Source organism: Heptranchias perlo, chromosome 3 (assembly GCF_035084215.1).
Source record: "Heptranchias perlo isolate sHepPer1 chromosome 3, sHepPer1.hap1, whole genome shotgun sequence".
Taxonomy (NCBI): domain Eukaryota; kingdom Metazoa; phylum Chordata; class Chondrichthyes; order Hexanchiformes; family Hexanchidae; genus Heptranchias; species Heptranchias perlo.
In genome coordinates, this window is record NC_090327.1 from 19985046 (window position 1) to 20011250 (window position 26205).

General features: G+C 41.4%; 1 protein-coding gene across 1 annotated transcript in view; it reads right to left on the minus strand.

Annotated features, from left to right (window-relative positions):
• Nucleotides 1-25688, minus strand: part of LOC137310891 (protein argonaute-2) — a 120160-nt gene extending 94472 nt beyond the window's left edge. The window contains exons 1-2 of the mRNA XM_067978445.1: nt 25464-25688; nt 428-617 (exon numbers count right to left, since the gene is read on the minus strand). Of these exons, the coding sequence (XP_067834546.1) occupies nt 428-617; nt 25464-25485 (212 nt within the window). The 5' untranslated portion in view covers nt 25486-25688. The remainder of the gene's footprint in view (nt 1-427; nt 618-25463) is intronic.
• Between the last annotated feature and the right edge of the window lie 517 nt (nt 25689-26205).

Genomic DNA, 26205 nt, shown 5'->3' on the forward strand with positions numbered 1-26205 from the left:
CATCATTGGCAGGGTGGCCTAGGGCTGAGTACCCTCCAACACCCAGCCCAACATCCCCACATGAGCCCCACTCCTGCCACCACCTCTCTCAATATTAGCACCCTCCTGTCATCCAATCCAGACCTCAGCGCCACCACTGCTTCAGGTCACGCACCAGACACAGACTTGACTGCTCACTTTTTCCTTCCTTCTGGTCCAACCCATGCTGAGGAATGGAATCATTTTTCACTTCAACTGGTTCACAAGACTAAATTTATGGAGAATCCTCTATAAAATCTTGTAACACCAAGTCCCTGAATAGAGATGCTTTAGGCAGTTATACATATGGTTAACAAGAACTCAAATAGCAGAAATTTCCCATTTCAGGAAACGTATGTTAAAACATAATTGATGCTATAAAAAATTAATACTAATTATTTCACATTACCTGTTTACTCTTCTTGGGCATTTGTCTGGTTTTATGTCTATATCATAATGGTAGATTTCAATTTTTGGAATGTCCACCTCAAAGAAGTTGGCCTGCAGCTTGATTGGTCGACCCATAGTGCCAAAATCAGGTCTAACAGGTGGTTTGAAAGTTGATAGCGTCTGCACAGGCGGCGTTGGGGAAGATGGATCTAGAGGAGAAACACAATTGCATGGGAGAATTAAAAATTGATTCTAAATATAAATCACACCTACAGTTATCCCAAAATTTCTAGCATTTGCATCAAGACACATAAAACCTGAATAATTCTTACTGAATCAACAATTCTGACCAAGTTAGGTGACTCCTGTAATAACCAGTATGTTTTCATAGAATCATTCAGCACAGAATGAGGCCATCCGGCCCACTGTGCCTATGCTGGCTCTTTGAAAGAACTATTCAATTAGTCCCACTCCACTGCTCTTTCCTCATAGTCCTGCAAATTTTTCCTTTTCAAGTATATATCCAATTCCCTTTTGAAAGTTATTATTGAATCTGCTTCCACCACCCTTTCAGACAGTGCATTCCAGATCATAGCTTGCTGCGTAAAAAAAATTCTCATCTCCCCCTGGCTCTTTTGCCAATTATTTTAAATTGGTGTCCTCTGGTTACTGACCCTCCTGCTAGTGCAAACAGTTTTTCCTTATTTACTCTATCAAAATCCTTCATAATTTTGATAACCTCTGTTAAATCTTAATGTTATCTGCGCTAAGGAGAACAATCCCAGCTTTTCTAGTCTCTCCACATTAACTGAAGCCCTTCATTCCTGGTGGTATTCTAGTAAATCTCCTCTGCACCCTCTCCATGGCCTTGACATCTTTCCTAAAGTGTGGAACTCAGAATTGGACAATATTCCAGCTGAGGCCTAATCAGTGATTTATAAAGATTTAGCATAACTACCTTGGTTTTGTACTCTATGCCTCCATTTACAAAGCCAAGGGTCCCAAATGCTTTAACAGGTTTATCAACTTCAAAGATTAGTGTATGTGAACCCGCAGAATTTTTGAGAAAACACAAAAACACCTAATGAACTGAATTATGATCACATTTTAGTTTTGAACTATTAGCAACCCAACCAGCAGGACGGTTGCTAGGCTTACTGTACTGGTACAATTATACTTCTTGTGTAATACTCCTAACTCATCACCTTAAATTGCTCCCACCACCAATAGTGCCAGACCTATAAGCAGTAATATTGATCCTCATGTTACATAGCTCCAAATGGTCTCCTCAGACATAAGGAGTTGGGAGAACAAAATCTGTAATCTGACTATGTTGCTGGGTATTTTTTGCAGTTCAAGTGAACATGGTATGAAAATTTAAAACCAAGCATTGCACTTTAGTTAAATCCTAGTTTAAAAAGCATCCAGAGTTTGGATAAAGAAAAATTTCACACTTGCCATTACTCCTTGCTAAAATCATAATAAATCTGAGTACATTTTGTTCTTTCTGTAGAAAAATGACAGCTAATTATTAAAAATGATGTACACATATGAAAACAGCACTGCATAATGAACTAAACACACCAGTATAAAAATGTGTCAGGCAATGAGAGTGCCCCATGCATAAATAGTGACTATCTACTTCAACGGAACCCTTCACTGGTCCTTATCTAATTTAAAAGACATGCTCCTCCTAGCAGTGCCTGCCTTACACACAATGATAAACAAACTAGCAAGTCTGATCAAGTAAACTAAGGAATCGTGGGTTTCTGTTGGTGTAAACTTATCATGTGGCTGTTTACACCACTGCATAAGTTACCCTGGCCATCAACTTATTTTTATGTTCCCTTTCTCCATCTCCCCAAGCCATACACTATCCTCTATTCATTCATCCATCCATATATTAGGAGGCAGCCTATTCCCACCCCTGTTTCTACTCTGCAGATATTCAGCCTTTGTCCAAACATGGACAAAAGAGCTGAATTCCAGAGTGAGGTGAGGTGAGTATAACGGCACATGACATCAAGGAAGCATTTGACCGAGTGTGGCACCAAGGAGCGCCAGTAAAATTGAAGTCAATGGGAATCAGGGGGAAAATGCTCAAGTGGCTGGAGTCATACCGAGCACAAAGGAAGATGGTAGTGGTTGTTGGAGGCCAATCATCTCAGCCCCAGGACATTGCTGCAGGAGTTCCTCAGGGCAGTGTCCGAGGCCCAACAATCTTCAGCTGCTTCATCAATGACCTTCCCTCCATCATAAGGGTAGAAATGGGGATGTTCGCTGATGATTGCACAGTGTTCAGTTTCATGCACAACCCCTCAGATAATGAAGCAGTCTGTGCCCGCATGCAGCAAGACCTGGACAACATCCAGGCTTGGGCTCATAAGTGACAAGTAACATTCGCGCCAGACAAGTGCCAGGCAATGAACATCTCCAACAAGAGAGAGTCCAACCACCTCCCCATGATATTCAACGGCATTACCATCGCCGAATCCACCACCATCAACAACCTGGGGGTCACCATTGACCAGAAACTTAACTGGACCAGCCACATAAATACTGTGGCTACAAGAGCAGATCAGGGGCTGGGTATTCTACGGCGAGTGACTCACCTCCTGACTCCCCAAAGCCTTTCCACCATCTACAAGGCACCAGTCAGGAGGGTGATGGAATACTCTCCACTTGCTTGGATGAGTGCAGCTCCAACAACACTCAAGAAGCTCGACACCATCCAGGACAAAGCAGCCCGCTTGATTGGCACCCCATCCACCACCCTAAACATTCACTTCCTTCATCACCAGCGCACTGTGGCTGCAATGTGCACCATCCACAGGATGCATTGCAGCAACTTGCCAAGGCTTCTTCGACAGCACCTCCCAAACCCGTGACTTCTACCACCTAGAAGGACAAGGGCAGCAGGTACATGGGAACACCACCACCTGCACGTTCCCCTCCTAGTCACACACCATCCCGACTTGGAAATATATCGCTGTTCCTTCATCATCGCTGGGTCAAAATCCTGGAACTCCCTACCTAACAGCACTGAAGGATAACCTTCACCAGCCAGACTGCAGTGGTTCAAGAAGGCGGCTCACCACCATCTTCTCAAGGGCAATTAGGGATGGGCTATAAATGCTGGCCTAACCAGCGACGCCCACATCCCATGATTAATTTTTTTTAAAAAGGTACACAAGAGAAATCTAGAATATTCACTACCTCCCCATCACTAAGGAAGTGGCTTGCCTCTGTTCACCACCTCCCCATGATGACGTGGCAAAAAACAAAAGTAAATGAATAGTATAAGCTATCAATGACATTACAGAACTACTTCTGTAGTATGTTGTTTTACCAGTGCTGTGGGATCCACCCCATTTACCTTGCAGGGCAGATTTCAAAGCACCAGATAGCAACAGAAAAACAACAGTGCAAGTTCAATCTTCTGTGCACACAGTACTTTAAAAGCTGTGATCTGTAAATTTTATATTTGACCCCAAAGCTTCTGTGATGGCTGGGGGAAAAGTCCATATCAGCTAAAAATACAAAAACAATATCCCTGGACTGTGAGAACTGGCTGAGCAGTCAAGCTTTCCTGTGGCCAGAAAAAATGGCGATGTGCATTTGTTTACCACTGCTGCCTCCAAAAGAGGAAACACCATTCTTCAGGTACTTCTTTCTCCACTCCTGCAATGCCACTAGTGCCACATTTACATCACAGTGCTACCAGGAGTACTATAACGCAAAGCAGGCACAACATAAATCGAATAAGCAGGGTCACCTCATCAGGTCTTGCAGACAGCACTAAAGATAGGAATCATTCGCTGTGCACAATAAAGTGCAAGAGAAGAAATATTATATGCTGAGAATGCTCCATGACTTTAAAGTTCCTACCATTTTTAGTTTATTCATGCAATTTCACATTGATCATACAAATTCACTACCTGGATCCTCAACAGTAGTGTGATACAAAATGTAATGACTCATCCAATTGGTAGTTCATAAAGAAACAGTGAAAGTGGGAGTGTGACTGGTAAAATAGACTATCCAATCTAATAACATATCCCACTACATGGTATTCCAACATGCACAAAACTTTTTGTGCACAGTTCTTCCATACCACAAGATTCTGTATATAAGTTCTGATTATATTATTAAACCACTCGTTTACTAAACTCTAACTTCAAGCCCTGCAGCAGATGAGGATCTAAGATAGAGAACTGCAACATCTTAGAAAACAAGTTTCAAATGACTTGACAAGAAAATCCATTATATACGTATCTACACATTCTGCAGTGAATGGATAATGCGAGAAAAACTATCTGCACAATACTATAAACGGAATACTGAATATCAAACTGTTCAGCTTGTGTACCAAATTTGCATCTCCATAACATTACCTGCCTCAGCCCATCTGATGCTGAAATCGTCATCTATGCCATAATCACCTCCCGACTCAACTGTTCCAATGCTCTCCTAGCCATCCAAAAATTTGCTGCCCGTATACTATCCCACACCAAGACCTGTTCACCCATCACCCTGTCCTACATTAGCTCCTGCTCCCCCAACGTCTCAAATTTAAAATTCTCATCCTTGTGTTTAAATTCCTTAATGGTGTTGACCCTCCCCATCTCTAATCTCCTCCAGCCCTGCAACTCTCTCCCCTGAACTCGGTGTTCCTGACTCTGGTCTTTTGTGCATACCCCTCCCTTCGTCCCACTGATAGTGGCCATGCCTTCAGCCATCCAGACCCCATGCTCTTAGATAGGTAAGAGTGGACCAAGAATTCCCTGTCTAAATCCCTTCCTCCTCTCCACCTCCCTCTCCTCCTTTAAAACCTACTTCTTTGACCAAACTTTCGGTCACCCCCTCATATCTCCTTTGTTCCAACACACAATTTTGTTTGGGTGAGGCATCTTAAGATCCCTATCTCTGTAACCTCATCCAGTCCTACAACCCTCTGAGATCTCTGCGCTCCTCCAATTCTGGTCTCTTGCGCATCCCCGATTTTAATCGCTCCACCATTGGCAGCCTTGCCTTCCACCAGCCTAGGCCTTAAGCTCTGGAATTCCTTTCCAAAACCTCTCCAGCTCTCTCTCCTCCTTAAAACCTACATCTTCAACCAAGCTTTTAGTCACCTGTCCTAATATCTCCTTATATGGCTCGGTGTCAAATTTTGTTTGATAACGCTCCTTTGAAGTGCCATGTGACGATTTACTTTGTTAAAGACATTATATAAATGCAAGTTGTTGTTGCAGACTAACCATATCTGGTCGAGAATGGTGGTAGACTACCAGGCAACTAATAGGAGAAATTGCCATGAATATCCCCATTTTTAACCATGGCAGAGTACAGCACAGGCTAAAGTGTCTGAAAGTGTCTTCAGCTAAAAGTGCTGACTGGATAATCTCACTTGGCCTCCTCCCAAGGCCCTCACCATCATGGATACCAGTGTCTGGCCAATTCAGTTCACACCGCATGGCATTAAGCAGCAGTTAGTACACTGCACACAGCAAAGGCTAAGGGCTCTGACAACACATTAGATGCAACTAGGGATCGAAAATAAATTCAGCCATACCAGCTTCACCCACATCCCAGGAACAATTTTTTTTTAAAATGCTGCCAGGGAGAGAATAATGCCAGAATATCCAAATGTCCCGTTCAACACCATAGTCTCAAACACCAAAAAAGTGGCAATCTGTCCCGATTACAATAGTAGAGGATTGAAACAGAATTTTTTTTAGGTTGGAGGCAAAATAGTTCCACTTAATCCACCATCCTGCTGGTCTAGCAATTGTAACTGATGCTGCATTTTTCTTCAAGATACTTATCCGGGATACTTCCCCCTACAACCTATTCCAAAGCTATTCCAAAACACGATCACCCTCACAGTAATATCTCCTTAGGTCCTGCCTGAATCTATCCCTTCTAAGGTTATACTCAGGTACCTTATTCTGCTGTCTTATCAATTCAAGTATCCTTGACTGATCCTCTACTTTCCTGAGTCTTATTAATTTCAAAATCTCAAATCGTACCTCCTCAGTCTTTGCTTCTTGAACAAGAATCCCAGTACTTTAAGCCTATCCTCATGTTTTCTCTACTCCCTTATTTAGAAGCTCTTCTCTGCACCTTTTCTAACTCTGCATTGTGCCAGAATTAAAGTCTATACCACCTTTTAATATAACATTTCTATTTTTTTTTTGACAGCAGGATGTGTTAAGGCACCAACACAGCAAGATGCAATTTCAATTTCCCACTGAACTGCATGCTTTTGCTGGCAGGCATCAGGGATCCAGCAGAAAAGAAATCAGTCAAGGAATCCCCACTTGCTGGTTCTCATTCATCCCCTGCTGATTAGCATTGGCAATCGGCCGTCGACCAACCCTCACGTACACAGGCAGAGAAGTAAGCAAGCTATCTAACTTGGTCAATAATCATAAAATTAGAGGACATAAAAGAATCCTTAAGGTTTGAGCAAGGTTAAAGATTTTAATTTCTTTTTTCCCCACCACAAGATAGTAAGCACATAGGAAAGACTGCCAGAGAACTCAGACATGTTTAAAAGCAAGCTGGATTGATAACTGTAGAGAAATGAAATTGAGGGTTACAAGGATTTAAGTATGCAATCAAGTCTCACTGCTGTCATTCTTCTTTAGTGCCAAACTTGTTATTTTGAAAAGGGAAAAGACATTTTTAAAAAAGCATAATCAACCCAACTCAAACACCTTAAAAGTTAAACATGTGGCAATGTTACATAAAAATACCTCAAAATAACAATTATGGTACTGAAGTATCCACTCCATAATATCCTGATTCCAAACACCAAAATACCAACAAAAATCACCCCACACACAGCTACAGTAACCTCAGAGTTATAAATTATATCCTCCAATTGTTCTTGAATATGGAAAAAGGAATAAATCAGTTAGCCATTTTATAGACAGAATGTTACAAATTTCTGGAACCTTGAAACAAGTTATGGACCTCAGACATAAGTGTGTCATTCACCCATTATGTAATGAATTCCATTCATTATTTAAATGTGGTACATCAATACCTATTATATAAATTCTAGCCTATTTCTACTACTTTTCTCAGGAAAAAAATTCATCAGTTCTATTCCCACATAACCCAGTTGAAGAATTTATAGACGCAATTGTGAATTTTGTTTTTTTCCAGTCAGCATCCAAGGCAAAAATCAAATTTTCAACTAAAACTCATTCCATTATCATGGCCAATTAACTTTTGTTGTTGTTAATTTTCTATATGATTTATTACATTCACTTTTTTTTTTAAAAAGAAAAAGTCCCATTGTCGAATTATTCATCTCTCTTCCACTCACTGGTTACACTCTTAGCTCAGACTATAAGCATCTCTCTCAGACACATGCAATCAAGTCCCTAGTATGAAATAGAAAATTACTTTTTGCTCACTTCACTAAGACTCAACTACAAACAATTATCAAGCTGCAACGGCAACAGTGGAAATCAATCTTGTGAATGCACTATTCTGCTATATTTCTACGTTAACAATTTATTCTCCTCCCCTCGCCATTTCATTCACTCCCTTCACCACCGGCGCACTGTGGCTGCAGTATGTACCATCCACAGGATGCAGTGCAGCAACTCACCAAGGCTTTTTCAACAGCACCTCCCAAACCCGCAACCTCGATCACCTAGAAGGACAAGAGCAGCAGGTACATGGGAACAACACCACCTGCACGTTCCCCTCCAAGTCACGCACCATCCCGACTTGGAAATATATCGCCGTTCCTTCATCGTCGCTGGGTCAAAATCCTGGAACTCCTTTCCTAACAGCACTGTGGGAGAACTTTCACCACACGGACTGCAGCGGTTCAAGAAGGCGGCTCACCATCACCTTCTCAAGGGCAATTAGGGATGGGCAATAAAGGCCGGCCTCGCCAGCAACGCCCACATCCCATGAACGAATAAAAAAACCCTCAACCATCCCCCTGCCCAAAAGCAGTGATTGGAGAGGTGTCATTTCCAGTTGGGATGAAGGCTTTAGTAGAGGGGAAGCCTCAAGCCAGGCTGCTGCCTATCCATGGTAGGCATGAAATAAGCGCACAGTGCAATTAAGTATAATTGCGATTTATTCTTATATTTTCAGAATAATTTAAACTTTTCTGTTTTAAGATACAGTAAGCTGCATAAGGGAATTTAAGCTTATGATAACATATGTATTTATGTACAGAACCTTGGTGAGACCACACTTTGAGTACTGTGAACAGTTCTGGTCTCCATATTATAAAAAGAATATAGAGGCACTGGAGAACGAGCAAAAAAGATTTACTAGGATGATAGGTAAACCTATCAGGAAAGATTGAGCAGGCTGGGGCTCTTTTCTCTAGAAAAAAGACCAAGGGGCGCCCTGATAGAGGTCTTTAAGATTATGAAAGGGTTTGATAGGGTAGAGGTGGAGAAGATGTTTCCATTTGCAGGGGAGACCAGAACTAGGGGCCATAAATGTAAGATAGTCACTAATAAATCCAATAGGGAATTCAGGAGAAACTTCTTTACACAGAGAGTGGTTAGAATATGGAACTCACTAAGACAAGGAGTAGTTGAGACGACTAGCATAGATGCATTTAAGAGGGAGCTAATAAACACGAGAGAGAAAAGAATAGAAGGATATGCTGATAGGGTTAGGCGAGGGAAGAGGCTAGTGTGGAGCATAAATACCGGCATGGACCTGTTGGGCCACATGGCCTATTTCTGTACTGTACATTCTATGTAACTGTATGTACAGGGGATATCACAGGTTTATAACCAAGTTTAGATTAAGCTTTTTAAAAAGGTGGTTAAAGGGCAATACAAGTTGTTTGAAAAGTACAATTACATTAAAATAGCTCCAACAAAAATGTCACTGAGGCATCCACTCAATAACCTGATTCCAAACACCAAAATATCAAAAAAGTCACTCTTATAAACTACTGTACATCTCAGTGTTTCCTACTACAGTAAATGTTCTTATTTTAAGTCAGTGAAAAATACCCAGGGCCAGAATTTGCTGGCAAACTGCAAGTTTAATGTGTAAATTGTCCAGCAACTTGTGCTGAGGAAGAGATACAGCGTGAACTGGGAATCGCCCCTCAAGTTGCTGAATGATTTGTGCCACTCCGCCGCAGAAAGTTAAGGCTGGTACTTAACAACATAACTACCTTCTTAATGATGAGATTTATGTTCATGCAATGCCATTCAACCTCTCCAGCCCAGAAAGGGAACTGAAACTGTGGAGTCTCATTCCTACAGGTGGTAAATTGTTGAGATATATATTTTTTTTAATTTCTTACTTTTCCTTTCTGTCTCTTTCTTCTCTGTTAATCCAATCTTTCTTTCCCACTCATTCTCTATCGGATTTGACTCTGATTCACCCTATTTCCTTCTCTGTCATCCCTATGTTACTTTCTGAATCCTTAAATTTCATCGGTTAAGGAGATTGACTGTTGTCCCGTTGTTCACCAAGGTCCCCGATGCCCCAATGCCCTAACCACGCCGTTATCAGCTCGCACTTCCAGCAATTTGCAGCACAAAAAGGGTGAGGGAAAAAGTCTAACAGGGAACACCACAAGATGCCATGCTCTAGCAAATTCTAGGCCCTTATTACTGAAGTTTAGTGGAAGGTAGTAAGTTTTACTATAAACCTACAGGGAAGAGGACAGGGAAAGGAACACAATGGTTTGGCTTACAATAGGATACTCCAATGCAGCAGAGGTCTTCAGACAAAGCCATTGTGAATGTTGCTTACTAGTTAAAAAAGACAGCAGAAAGAGACTGGGCTTGACATTTCCATTAAGAACAGTATGTGTTATAGATGGCGATAAATTCACAGATAATGGGCTGGTTATCAGCCCTGAGGAAGAGATACAGTTTAGCACAGGGGTAACTGGAGGAAGTAAATGAGGACATTGTAGGGAAATATCCCTCAGGATTGAAGCAAGAAAAAGTACTGCCTAGATTTTTAAAACAAGCCAAATCTGACCACGACAATCACGTTTATTAGCCTATCAAAGTGGGTAAAATAACGAAAACCATTCCACAGAATAGGATGCAGCCACACCTATATAGCAATGGTTGAATTAAAAAAAAACACATTTAGTAGAAGCTCAACAAATCTGAAAATTACAAATGAGGTTTGCAGAATTCCCCATCAGTCTATTTGAACTTTCATTTCAATAACTAGGGTTGAAAGTGAAAGCTGCTGTTTCATCAAGTACAAAATGGAAGATGGGAGACATTTGGAGAAAGTTTTTTTTAACGCAGCGAGTTATGATGATCTTGAATGCACTGCCTGAAAGGGTGGTGAAAGCAGATTCAGTACTAACTTTCAAAAGAGAATTGGATATATAAACTTGCAGGATTACGGGGAAAGAGCAGGGGAGTGGGACTAATTCCGGCACAGACACGATGGGGCAAATGGCCTCCTTCTGCGCTGTATGATTCTATGATTTATGCTGCAAGAATCAAACATGGCTGTTGATCAAAAATAAGCAATCAGCGGATTGCTTGAACGGAAGGCAACATGATTAAAATATCAATACATGCAGGTTCTGCAGCTAATAAGTAACTCCCCAGTGCTATCTTGCGTTAAAATAGTCTGCTTGAAATTCAGGAAACGGTTACAGACCATTATCCTATTGTCTGCCAAAGTATGAATCCTTAACATTTTGCTTACGTGATTTCTTTAAATTAATTACTTCTAAGGAGATCACAGAAATAAGTATCCCAGGTTTGGCTACTAGTTTTTAGTTCACCAAGTTTCATGGGCATTTGAGCTTCACGTAAAACATCTCATCCCAAAAGATACACTGCAAGACTGTATACATTTTACCAAGAAACAAGTGAAGACTCAGCTGATTCATCAAAAGAAATTGTTTTTCCCCCAAGTTTTAGAATGGAACGTTCCGAAAAGGGCAGATTAACCCTTTGTGAACTGTCTCCAGTTCTTTCATACAAGTACTGCACTGTTTAGTATTTTGCCTGTATTCTTTTTGCTCCAGTGAATCACATTTAATTGTAAAAAACTTGATTAGTTTAGTTTCTACGTGGTAGTCTAGCATTGAGATTTTCTAACTTTCAAAATGGCAAGACACGTTAATGGGCATCCTACTTGTTCTCCAGTAATTTGCGATTGAACTGGGCTACACTAACTCAATTTTTTTTAAAAAACAGAGGTTTCAATACATAGTAGATGCAGTCTGCTTACGGAAACGAACAAACTGTGTACCTAAGAAAAAGTTGAAGAAAATAGCATTTGATAAGCTAGATTTTTTTTGAAAATATGAAACAGGATATTCATGATGTGTAATGCCTGACTGGGAGACGTGTGAACAGAGTAGTGCAGGGGTAATAGCACTTGGACCCACTGTTTCTTAAACTGGATTTAGAAGCAAGTGCATGTTTGTTAAATTTATGGACAACACCAACATAGGGGGAGCAGTAGCAACAGCTGTGTAGTTAACCTGCAGTAGGGAGCGAAATGGGAATTTATATCTAATACTAATTAATGTACAGTATTATATACTGGCCAAAAAACGTGAGAAAGATATACAGTGATGAGAATAGAATTAGCAAGAAAGGGAGACTGGAAGTCACATTCGACCCTTTGCTTTCAAAGTTGAGAAAATGTGAATAAGTAATTAAAAAATCAAACAGAATTCTGAAGATATCTTCTCAGAACAGTAAAGTGCAAATCTAGAAAGGCAATGGTGAGGTTTTATAATGCACTGCTCAGACCACACATGCCTTAAATTGGGTTCTTTGAATATTAATAACTAAAATGCCTTTGCTATTTTAAATGAGACATTAACCATTTATTCAAAATGGGTTAGTGCACCTGTTAAAATAGCAGATATAGGAACTTCATACAAATGAATTTACTATTTAAATGCTAAAATTCAGAGTCCAGTTTCAAAGCATTGGGAGTACTAAGACCATAGAAAGAACAAATTTGTATTTATATAGCGCCTTTACGACCTCAGGATGTCCCAAAGCACTTTACAGTGTCGTCACTGTTGTAAAGTAGGGAACCACAATGGCCAATTTGCACACAGCAAGGTCCCATGAACAGCACTGAGATAAATTACCAGATAATCTGTTTCAGGTGTTGGATGAGGGATAAATAATGGCCGGGACACCAGGAAACTCTACTGCTATTCTTTGAATAGTGCCATGCAATCTTTTACATCCAGCTGGGGGCCAGGAGGCGCCTCAGTTTAACATCTCGACCAAAAGACGGCACCTCAGACAGTGCAGCGTGCCCTCAGTACTGCACTGAAGTGTCAGCTTGGATAATGTGCTCAAGTCTCTGGAGTAATTTGGAGTATGTGCTTAAGCTTCAAACATGACATACATTGCAATAGAGTGTGCAGGGAAAAGCTACAAGAATTATGCCAAGTGTAAAAAGGATAAGCTTTGAGGAACAATCAGTAAAACTTAAGCTTTACAGTTTTTACAGAGAAGATTAAAAGGAAGGAGAAACCTCAGTCTAGAGGAGGTTTAAGGGAGAATCATCAAGGTATATGAAGTACTAAACTATATAGATATGGTGAGGTCAAACCTTTATTTCAACAGAAGACAGATCAGAAGTGGGCAGAATCTTAAATTAGGTAACAGGAAATTTAAAACAAATATGGGGGAGAGGCCCACTCTTCATTCAAAGGATGGTAAACATTTGAAATAATCTGTAAAGCAAAGCAGTTATAGTCAGAGAGATCTGGAAACATGAATTCACTCAGCTGAATGTGGCACAAGTATTATATGGGGCAAATTCTTCTAGGAAGATTTGCCTTTTCTCATCATTAACTTTTTTTTTAATGTTCTTATGCTTTTGCATGCAAATGAGAATGTTAACATGCTTCTGATGACAAACAATAGGAATATGAAACTCTTAGCTCAGGTTGCTAAAATAAATTCTCCTTCCTCAGTTAGCATGGATTTTGAAGCCAAAATTACAGCAAAAATAAAATCTATGAATTGAAGCATCAAAATAATGTGCCATAAAGAGGGGCAAACACAGATTTTCACTCATGATGATCCAAACAAAATCCTAAAGAATACCAGTTTGGCTCAGGTGGTAGCATTTATGTCTGAATCAGAAGGCTCTGGGTTCAAGACTCACTCCAGGACATCAGCACAATCTAGGCTGACACTTCAGTGCAGTACTAGAAGAGTGTTGCATTGTTGGAGGTGCTGTCTTTTGTCTGAGATGTTATGAGGTCCTATCAGCCTGCTCCCATGATTCAGGTAGACATAAAAGATCCCATGCACCATGCAAAACAACATTTCTATCTCAACAAATAAAACCAAAAACAGTATAACTAGTTATTTATCTCATTTGCTGTCTATGGGACCTTGATTTCAATAAATTAGTTACAGTATTTGCCTACGACTTGCTTCAAAATCAATTAATTAGTTGTGAAGTGCTTTTATGTGATAAGGTGCTATATAAATGCAAGTTCTTTCTTCCTTCTTTACCAAAGGTACCAAGCAGAAGCCCGGTGCTTCATCCCCTTCTCCCATGGGAAAGGGGGGTACTTGATAAATATAGATCAAACTAAGACATTTTCCAGGGGCCAGAGTCAGAGCAGACTGTCTGTTCACTTAATCAGCCACTAATGGCACCCGATATGCAGACACCAACAGGAAAGAAAAGTAAAGCAAGAATTATAAATAGCTTAAAAGAAACAAGCAAAAAAGGGCACGGTCATGTAGTGATTATGTTACTGGACAAGTAATCCAGAGGCCTGCACTAATAATGCACAGAACGCAAGTTCAAATCCTACCATGGCAGTTTGAAAATATGAATTCCATTAAAAAAATTATTTGGAAATAAAAAGCAGTAAAAGTGGCCATGAAGCTATCGGATTGTTTTGAAAACCCAACTGGTTCATTAATGTCCTTTAGGGAAGAAAACCTGCCTTCCTTATCTGGTGTGACCTACATGTGACTCCAGTCCCACACCACTGTGGTTGACTCTTAACTACCCTCTGAAGTGGCCGAGCAAGCCACTCAATTGTATCAAACCTCTATCAATGGTTCAAGAAGGCTGCCCATCACCACCTTCTCAGCATAACTAGGGATGGGCAATAAATGCCAGCTTTGCCAGCAAGGCCCACTTCCCAAGAATGAATATAATAATAAAAAAATAAAAACATGCCTTTGCAGAATAATTCTCACAAAAAAGCTAAATCATAGCTTTATGCTGCAACAGCTACATATTGAAAAGATGGCAAATTAGGATTGCAAGTACTGCCAAGGTGGAAGCCTCTCACTCACGGTGAGAACACAAAATGCAGCAAAAGAAACTGCAGGCTTGTTGGGCCATTTTATGCATGGGCAAAAGTCACATCATGTTTTTAAAAAAAAAATTTTATTCGTTCATGGGATGTGGGCGTCGCTGACGAGGCCGGCATTTATTGCCCATCCCTAATTGCCCTTGAGAAGGTGGTGGTGAGCCGATTCTTGAACCGCTGCAGTCCGTGTGGTGACGGTTCTCCCACAGTACTGTTAGGAAGGGAGTTGCAGGATTTTGACCCAGCGACGATGAAGGAACGGCGATATATTTCCAAGTCGGGATGGTGTGTGACTTGGAGGGGAACGTGCAGGTGGTGTTGTTCCATGTGCCTGCTGCTATTGTCCTTCTAGGTGGTAGAGGTCACGGGTTTGGGAGGTGCTGTCGAAGAAGCCTTGGCGAGTTGCTGCAGTGCATCCTGTGGATGGTGCACACTGCAGCCACAGTGTGCCGGTGGTGAAGGGAGTGAATGTTTAGGTTGGTGGATGGGGTGCCAATCAAGCGGGCTGCTTTATCTTGGACGGTGTCAAGCTTCTTTAGTGTTGTTGGAGCTGCACTCATCCAAGCAAGTGGAGAGTATTCCATCACACTCCTGACTTGTGCCTTGTAGATGGTGGAAAGGCTTTGGGGAATCAGGAGGTGAGTCACTTGCCGCAGAATACCCAGCCTTTAACCTGCTCTCGTAGCCACAGTATTTATATGGCTGGTCCAGTTAAGTTTCTGGTCAATGGTGACCCCCAGGATGTTGATGGTGGTGGATTCGGCGATGGTAATGCCGTTGAATGTCAAGGGGAGGTGGTTAGACTCTCTCTTGTTGGAGATGGTCATTGCCTGGCACTTATCTGGTGCGAATGTTACTTGCCACTTGTGAGCCCAAGCCTGGATGTTGTCCAGGTCTTGCTGCATGCAGGCTCGGACTGCTTCATTATCTATGGGGTTGCGAATGGAACTGAACACTGTGCAATCATCAGCGAACATCCCCATTTCTGACCTTATGATGGAGGGAAGGTCATTGATGAAGCAGCTGAAGATGGTTGGGCCTAGGACACTGTCCTGAGGAACTCCTGCAGCAATGTCCTGGGGCTGAGATGATTGGCCTCCAACAACCACTACCATCTTCCTTTGTGCTCGGTATGACTCCAGCCACTGGAGAGTTTTCCCCAATTCCCACTGACTTCAATTTTACTAGGGCTCCTTGGTGCCACACTCGGTCAAATGCTGCCTTGATGTCAAGGGCAGTCATTCTCACCTCACCTCTGGAATTCAGCTCTTTTGACCACATTTGGACCAATGCTGTAATGAGGTCTGGAGCCGAGTGGTCCTGGCGGAACCCAAACTGAGCATCGGTGAGCAGGTTATTGGTGAGTAAGTGCCGCTTGATAGCACTGTCGACGACACCTTCCATCACTTTGCTGATGATTGAGAGCAGACTGATGGGGCGGTAATTGGCCGGATTGGATTTGTCCTGCTTTTTGTGGACAGGACATACCTGGGCAATTTTCCACATTGTCGGGTAGATGCCAGTGTTGTAGCTGTACTGGAACAGCTTGGCTAGAGGCGCAGCTAGTTCTGGAGCACAAGTCTTCAGCACTACAGCTGGGATGTTGTCGGGGCCCATAGCCTTTGCTGTATCCAGTGCACTCAGCCATTTCTTGATATCACGTGGAGTGAACCGAATTGGCTGAAGACTGGCTTCTGTGATGGTGGAGGTATCAGGAGGAGGCCGAGATGGATCATCCACTCGGCACTTCTGGCTGAAGATGGTTGCAAACGCTTCAGCCTTGTCTTTTGCACTCACGTGCTGGACTCCATCATTGAGGATGGGGATATTTGCAGAGCCTCCTCCTCCCGTTAGTTGTTTAATTGTCCACCACCATTCACGACTGGATGTGGCAGGACTGCAGAGCTTTGATCTGATCCGATGGTTGTGGAATCGCTTAGCTCTGTCTGTAGCATGTTGCTTCCGCTGGTTAGCGTGCATGTAGTCCTGAGTTGTAGCTTCACCAGGTTGGCACCTCATTTTTAGGTACGCCTGGTGCTGCTCCTGGCATGCTCTTCTACACTCCTCATGTTTGAAATGTCTTAATTTTAACAAACCAATATCCCGTGTACTTCTCCCCACTGATACGTTGCAGACTATACACATGATAAAGAGTAAATAAGAACAAATTTACATCGTACCAAAAACTTATTTCTGTAATACATTAAACACTTTAGCCCCAAATTTCATCAGGACCTTGAGCCTACCTTGGGAGGGGGGGGGGGTTATTCCATCAGTCTAGGACCGGTGGGGACAGGAAATGGGGTGGAACCCAGTCTATGCCGTAAAGATATTTACAAACAAATTTCTTTTGAGGGCAGAAGGTAGTTTTGTCTACCCCGTGGAAGCTTGACGTTATAAATGACGGTTGGATCAGCCAAATGGCATCATCCACCAGAATTTCCTCTTCTCCTGGACCATCTGCCCCAAACATACAGGACTGCTGCAAGATTCCAATGTTCAGAAAAGTGGAACCTACAGGAGTGTTGCAAGCTGGGGTCATGACCTGAACAATCCAAAAGAAATTTTTAATACAGCAAAATCAGTTCACTTAAAAAGGGGGGGGTCAATTTCTACTTCAAACAAATGCTGCAGCTGGACCTACCTGCTTCCCGAATGGCTGGCCAGCACCACATTTTACTCCCCCATCTAATGGGCACCCATCTAATGCATCCATATGGCCATGGCCGCCCGCTTGTTTAATGTTAATTGCCTGACCCCAGAGACTCTCAGGTCACCAGCAAGCACAATTCTAGCTCCACCATATTTACAGCAACTGATCCTGGTATTTGACCCTTAGAAATATTGTTATAGCTTTTTATGGTTTTTAACAGTTTTCTCAAGATCACATTGGGAAGGAAGAGAAAGAAACTCAAATGGAATTTTTTTCCTAATACACAGTGAGAATTCAAAATAGAAACCCCACATTCACATATAACATTCTGACATGCGCAAGGTTATCACTAGGATTTCAGTAAAGTCTAATGATGGGTGGGTGAAGCTTTCACTCAGCTGCACTGTTGCCAGTTTAACACCCATCAGGATAATTATAGGTTTCGTCCTTCCAAATGTGGGTTACATCTGGAGAAAAGATTTTGAGTTATCCAACACTTCAGTGAAGTAGGAGTAGCAGTGCCAGTGTTAGTGGTACTGATGAAAGGTGATGAATAGTAATGCACAATGCTTTAAATACAATTTTTTCTGTTGCATATTGGAGCTACTAAATAAGCCAAATTACAACTCTGCCAGGACTTGAGATGCATATTCCTCCTTTCATAAACAACTCATTTTCATCAGGGTTAACACAACAAAAGCAAAGGTTAAAAGGCAAAGTAAACAAAATATCCTGCTCTAACCCTTGTACGAATACCTGGATGGTATACCTTTTGTTTTTCCAGCTGTCTCAAGTTCTCACATTAAAACCAGATGATTTGTAATTACAGGATTCCATGGATAAATGGAGGTTACGAACCCATCAAAATTGAAGGACAGAGCTTATAAGAATTATAATAACGAAAAAACTAAAGGAGAATATGAGATAAGTTAATAAGCAGGATACGGATGGCTGAAAATATTTCAAAAAATATCGAAAGAAACTGGAAAGTATTTTACAAATATCAGTAAAATGAGAATTGTTAAAAGCATAGTTGGACCCGAGAGGAGAGGATTGTCAATTTGTAGTTCACGATCAAAAAATGGCATAAGTATTTGATAAGTACTTCACATCGGTCTTTACTAAAGAGAAGGATAGCAAAGAGATAAATCTTGAACTGGTTGAGAGCAAGATATTATGATGGATAAAAGGAAAATCTTAATTAAGTTAGTCAGGTTAAAAGGATGTGGAGATGCCGGTGATGGACTGGGGTTGACAATTGTAAACAATTTTACAACACCAAGTTATAGTCCAGCAATTTTATTTTAAATTCACAAGCTTTCGGAGGCTACCTCCTTCGTCACATCGTTCACCTGACGAAGGAGGTAGCCTCCGAAAGCTTATGAATTTAAAATAAAATTGCTGGACTATAACTTGAGGTTAAAAGGAGGCAGAACATCAGGCCAATGGGATATATCCTACAAGCCTGAGGGAGATGATGGAGGAAATTGCCGGGACCCTGGAAATATTTCAGGGCTCTATTGAATGTGGATAGGTGCCGGAGGACTGGAGAGTGGCCAACGTAGTACCCACTCTTAAAAAAGGAGACTGAACTAATCGGGGTAATGACAGGCCAGTTAGTTTAACATGTGTGGCAGAGAGAAATTTGAGAGTCACTAATTAAGGATGGTATTACCACATATCTATATCAAGAGAAAACAGTTAGAAGTAGCCAGGATTCCAAAAAGGGACAAACTACTTGACAAACCTAAGAATTCTTTGAGGAGATAACAGACATGGTAGAGGGGGGAAATGCAATGGGTGTAGTGTACATTGACTTTAGAAAAGCCTTTGACAAGGTACCAAATAGGAAATTACTTGATAAGATTAAGACATATGAAATTAGGGGAGGATAGAAAACTAGATTAACAGTTGGTTAGAAGAGAGAAAACAGGGAGTAGGAGTTGAGCCATTCCCCCAGAGTGGTTGGAAGTCCAACAGAGTTCAGTTTGGAGACCATTTCAATTCACTGTGGAGATCAATGATTTGGACATAGGCCTACAGGGATAAGTCAAAAATTCCGACAATACCACAATAGGAGGTATAGTTAATTCTTTGCAAAAAGAGCTGCAAATGGATATTGATAAGATATTGATAAATGGAGTAAAAAAGTGGCAGATGGAATTCAATGTCCATAAGAGCAAGGCAATATATTTTGGTAAAAGAAAATATAGCAGTAATTATACTCTAAAAGGAAGTAGGTTTGTTGTGGTGGAAGAGGAGGGATTTGGAAGTACAAGCTCACAGGGCACTAAAGGCAACACCTCAAGTTGAAAAGGTGAGAAAAAAGTGATAAAACCTAGAATTCCATTAACAAGAGGCTTTGGATATAAAAGCTAAGAGGTAATGGATGAGCTGTATAAAACCTTAATAAAACCAGTGTGTGCAGTATTGGACCCCACACTATAGAAAGGATGCAACAGGATAGATAGAAGCAGACCGTTTCCAGTCTAGAAGGAGGGGCCATAGATTAAAGCCCATGGGATTAAATGGACAGTGGCAGCATGGATGCAAAATTGGCTGAGGTACAGAAAGCAGAGTGTAGTGGTGAACAGTTCTTTCTCAGACTGGAGGGAAGTATGCAGTGGTGTTCGGCAGGGGTCAGTATTAGGACCACTGCTCGTTTTGATATATATTAATGACCTGGACTTGGGTATACAGGGTATAAGTTCAAAGTTTGCAGATGGCACGAAACTCGGAAACGTAGTAAACAATGTGGAGGATAGTAACAGACTTCAGGACATAAGACTGATTGGTGAAATGGGCACTCACATGGCAGATGAAAGTTAATGCTGAAAATTGTGACGTAACACATTTTGGTAGGGAGAATGAGAAGGGCACTATAAACTAAATGGTACAATTTTAAAGGGAGTTTAGGAACAGAGACCTGAGGTATGTACACAAATCTTTGAAGGTGGCAGGGCAAGTTGAGAAGGCTTGGGACCCTTGGTTTTATTAATAGAGACAGAGTACAAATACAAGTTATACTAAACCTTTATAAATCACTGGTTAGGCCTCAGCTGGAGTATTGTGTTCAATTCTGGGCACCACACTTTAGGAAAGATGTGAAGGCCTTGGAGGGTGCAGAAGAGATTTACTAGAATGGTACCAAAGATGAGAGACTTCAGTTATGTGGAGAGGCTGGAGAAGCTGGGGTTGCTCTCCTTAGAGCAGAGAAGGTTAATAAGAGGAGATTTGACAGAGGTGTTCAAAATCACGAACAGTTTTGATAGTTAATAAGGAGAAACTTTTCCAGTGGCAGAGGGTCGATAACCAGAGGACACAGATTTAAGGTAATTGGCAAAAGAACCAGAGGCGGCATGAGGAAACATTTCTTTCAATGCAGCAAGTTATGATCTGGAATGCACTGCCTGAAAGGGTGGTGGAAACAGATTCAATAGTAACTTTCAAAAGGGAATTGGATAAATATTTGAAGGGAAAAATTTTACAGGGCTATGGGGAAAGAGTAGGGGAGTGGGACTAATTGGATAGCTCTTTCAAAAAGCCAGCACAGACACGATGGGCCAAATGGCCTCCTTCTGTGCTGTACCATACTACGATAAATACACAATAGGAAATGGGCATTGCTAGATGAAAAAAGGCCACAGTAGTTCACCTATCATCCTGCTGTCACTTGGTACAATAATGGAGTTGCTGACTAATCGTTGCAATCAATCACTATTAGTCAACAACAGACCGAGACATGAGGCATGGATAAGACGCCAGTGGTGGAATACTTTTGGGAACCATAGGTCACGTATTCCTCACAAGAATTCTAGTTACCATGTCACATCTCAAATAACTCATACTGTATCCCAAAATATTATTTTCTGAATGAAATCTCATTTGCATTTGAATCAATCAACACTTTCAGCTTCCACCATCCCCCCAGGAGCCTGTTCTATAGATTTACCACTCCCTCACTGAAATAATGTTTCCACAGATTAGTTTTAAATTTACTCCCTTTCAACACAGGCCGTGTCCTCGGATTCTACTGTTCTGAACAAAATAAAACAGCTTGTCATAATCTACATTATCTAGTCTCCTTAGAATCCTAAAAACTGCAATTATATCACCTCTCAACCTTCACTTTTCCAGTGAGAACATGCCCCATTTACGTAATCACTCCTCATAGTCCAATCCCTCCATCACCCTAGTTGCCTTCTTCTGTATCTTCAATGGCTGCACTATCCTATTTTTACTGCAGTGACCAGAACTGTACACAGCGTTCTAAGTGCAGTCACATCAATGGTTTATAAAGTGGCTGAATTACCCCACAATTTCAGCTCAATATTGACTGTATGATACATCCCAACATCTGATTTGCTTTACTCAATATGACTGAACATTATGACAGCTTCAATTTATTGTCAATCATGATTCCACCCCCCCCCCACCCCAGATCTCATTCATTTTCCATAGAGAGCAAGAGAAACTTCTTTAGAGATGTGTGAAGCTATGGAATTCACTTCTGGAGTTAGTGGTTGAGGCAGAAACAATGTCAACATTCAAGGCTAGATTGGATACGTGGATGAAGGAACAGGTGGATGAAGGGGTAAATATGATTAGGACTAAATGCTTGCATGGAGGGTAAATGCCGACACAAATAGCTTGTTACCATGTTGTAACTTCTATGTGTCTCTATGGATGGTTGAGATCCCTTTTATTTGGGTTAATATATCAAATAAATTGACTGCTAAAACTATTCCATAAACATTGCAATGTGTCACACTTTGAATTCCACAACAGTAGGCAATCCTCCATACCAGCATGAAAACTTGAAAAGAAAGCCTTTCACTTTTTTTTTTAAAAGTGAGTAGGTACTGGATGTATCAACACTTGTGCATAAGGTTCAAAATAAGTCAAATTACAGTAAAACAATGACTAAAGGGCAAGGCTTGTTAGAGATAAAAAAGGAAATCTTCTCATGAAGAATGAGGGAATGGATACTAAAAGAGTACTTTGCCTCGATTTTTTTTTATTGAAACTAACAGTGGAAACTAAAAGATACAAGGGGCAGAACAATTAGTGTAACTATAGATAAGGAAGCATTAGCGGAAAAAAATTGGAATTCAGTAGTGGAAAAGGCAACAGGCATAGGGCATGCATCCTAGAATGCTGAGGGAAGGCAGAAGAGAGAGCAGGGACCCGGACAACGAATGCTCAAATAGCCATGGGTATGGAAAATGTACCAAAGGACTGCAGGGCTAATGATCTAACAACGTTGTTCAAAAAGGGAGAAAGATAAACTCAGTAACCATAGCCCAGTCAACCCAATATTGGCAGTGGTAAGTTTATAGAGGCCATTAACACTCACTTAGAAAGTCATGGGTTAATTAAGACCAGCCAGCACATATTTGTCAAAGACAGGTCAAGCCTGACAAATTTCAGAATTCTTTGTAGTAACAAAATGATGAAGGAAATTCAGTGGATATTGTGCATTAAATTTAAAATAAGGCCTTCATATGAGGCTTTGTTGATAAAATTAAGGTAAAGGGAATTTGGCAGCATATGTAGGAAGTTGGCTGAAGGGGGAAAAAAAGTGGTCAACATGCTTTTCATATTAGAGAGATGCAAACAGTGATGTCTCCCAGTGCACATGTTGGCTACTGTATTTGGCTACATAACAACTTCATTTATATAGCACCTTAAACGTATTAAAAACATCTCAAGGCATTTCACAGGATTGTAATCAGAAAAAAAATTTAAGGAGTCGTACAACACCAGGTTATAGTCCAACAGCTTTATTTGAAATCACAAGCTTTCGGAGCTTTCCTCCTTCATCAGGTGAGTGCTGCACTTCACCAGACGAAGGAGGAAAGCTCCGAAAGCTTGTGATTTCAAATAAAGCTGTTGGACTATAACTTGGTGTTGTACGACTCCTTACATTTGTCCACCCCGGTCCATCACCGGCATCTCCACATCAGAAAAAAAATTGACACTGGGCCAAAGGAGGAGACATGAGGACAGGTGTCTAAATACTTGGTCAAAGAGGTAGATTTTAAGCAGCATCTTAAAGAGAGGTAGAGAGATTTGTGGAGGGAATTCCAGAGCATAGGGCCTACCCGGCTGAAGACATGGCCACCAACGGAGCTTGAGGAGGACAGAGATAGGGAGGGGCAAGGCCATGGAGAGATTTGAACATGAGGATAAGATTTTAAAACCATAGCGTTGGTGGAATGGGTGGGAGCCAACATAGGTCAGTGAGCACAGGGGTGATGGGTGAACAGGACTTGGTGCGAGTAATAGCAGTAACTACTGTTCAAAAGTAATTCATTGACTATGATGCTTATGGGACAGAGAATGTGAAAATTGCCATATAAATGCAAGTTTTTTCTCTCTCTCACATAACTTGGACTGACGCGTAGGGGGCACAATGTCAAAATTTGCAGCTGACAAAAATAAGGTGTGGGGTTAACTATAAGCAACTTCGGGGAAAAGGCAGGTTAATAGATTAGGCAGTTGGATGTCAGATGAAACTTGATGCAGAAAAATGTGCGGTGGTACATTGTGGAAGGAAGAACAAGGACAGAAAACGTAAACTAAATGATAACACTTTAAAAGTAGAAGAGCAGAGACATTTAGGGATTCAGGTATAGAAATCTTGGACAAATTCAGAAAGCTGTTGTCAAAAAGCACTTGGAATCCTAGGTTTTGCAAATAGTATAGTGTATAAAATTAATTAAATTACAGTTAGGATTGTATGTCTGCTTTTGGGCAGCCCACTTCAGAAAAGATGTTAAGGCCATAGAAGGGTTGCAGAAGAGATTTACTAAGGTGATACCACACATTTAGTTATGAGACAACATTACAGAAACTGGGACGCTTTCACAAACAGTAAAAATTAGATGATCTAATAGGTGCTCAAAATTATACATGGTTTTGATAAGGTAAATAGGGATAAACTATTTCCACTGGTCAGTGAGTCAATAACTAATGGGCACAAATTTAAGATAATCAATCACAAAGAATAAAGGGAGGTTAGGTGAATTTTACACAGCAGTTTTAAGATATGAAATGTTCCAACAGAAATAGTGGTATAAGCAGAGTTCCTAATTGCATTTATAAAGGGAAGTGGATAAATATTTGAAATAGCAACATTTAAAAGTGCATGGGAGCAATGGATAATTCTTTCAGAGACCACATAGGTGGGATGGTCTAAATCGCTCCTGGTTCTGTATGATTCGATGAGCACTAAAAAGCAAAAACTTAAAACAGTAGCAACACCAATTGCAGACCATTCTAACATCGTACTGAAGCATACAAGATTAAATTTAGTGTGGATCTTTGTGGGTTACATAAAAGGTCTTACACATTTCCCTCTTTTAAAAAAAAATCTGCCAACAGCAAAGTTCTCTTTCTCCAAATGTCAAGTTGAAACGTGTTACAGTGAAAATTTAGTTCCAGTGCAAACTCCCTCTATCACACAGAGAAACACACTTCATAAAACCTGTAATCTCTTTTACATTTAACGGCTTTATGAAACCACCGAAACCAGTTTACTTTCTCGAGTAATTTAAGACGGAAGAGCGAAAAATTGTCCACTTCTCGTCAAATCCTGCAAGTTAAAGTTATTGGAAAGAACCATCAAGAGTTTGAGTCCATTATAAGCTAAACCATCACAACAACACTTGATGGTAAACCCACGCCGCACTCCTTTACTGTATTTATGAAACCAGCAGAGCCTCCCCTTTTTAGTCATGGTTAATTTGGAAAAGGAAAAAAAGAAACTTTCAAATGCAAAGTAAACCCATAGAACACAGAAAATTAAACCCTTCCTTTTAAACCCTCCATTTACTGCACTAAAGCCGGCGGCGAGAATTCGGCCTCGCTTACAAGTGGAGGTCAAGGCATCCCTCTCACACACACAATCCTCCAGCCCCTTACCGCTTGTAGTCCCCGAGTCCGAGGCTTGCGTGAGGCCTACAGCAAAAAAACAGCCAGGGGAAAGAGGATGGGGTGCGAGCAACATACGAACATTAAAACAACAAACACTCATCAACCCCAAAACAAATAAATTGATGAAAACCTTTAACAAACCCAACAATCACTTACCGGGGTCGGCTGCGGAATACATGTTCGGTTAAATGGGAGGGAGCCAGTTGGAGACAATTTTTTTTAATGCGTGCGTGTGTATATATATATAAAAAAATTATATTACAGACGGGAACAAAATAACGCGCATGAGAAGAAAACATGAATAATTCCCGATGGACACACAGACATATATATATAAAAAAAAAGAGAGAGACACAGAGACCCCGACCGACCAACCGACTGCTCGCCGGCCCGCTGGGAGATGGCTCCACGCACAGGCCGAGGAGGCGGGCGCGAGCCGCCCTGACGTCACCGCTCTTCCCCCACCCCCTCCTCTCCGAGTTGCCAGAACCTCGCGCCTCCCGCACGCGCGCCCGCCATTCGAACCAGGGGAGGGCGCCAAACGGGCGGCGGCGGCGGCGCGCGCGCGCGCGCTCTTGGCTGGGGCTCCATTGTTAGCAGCAGGCAACTGTTAACTGGTTTGTAATGTTGGGCTGTATTGTTGGCAGGAACTGGGAAAGAAAGAGTTGCAGTACGCGCAGGGGTGTATGCAACATGTGGGGATTGCACACAGAATCATAGGATGATGCAGCTCAGAAGGAGGCCATTCGGTCCATCCTGCTTGTAGAGGTATTCAGTTAGTCGCACAGCCCTGCACATTTTTCCACTTCAAGTATTTATCCAATTCCCTTTTGAAAGTTACTATTGAATCTGCTTCCACCACCCTTTCAGGCAGTGCTTTCCAGATCATAACAGCTCC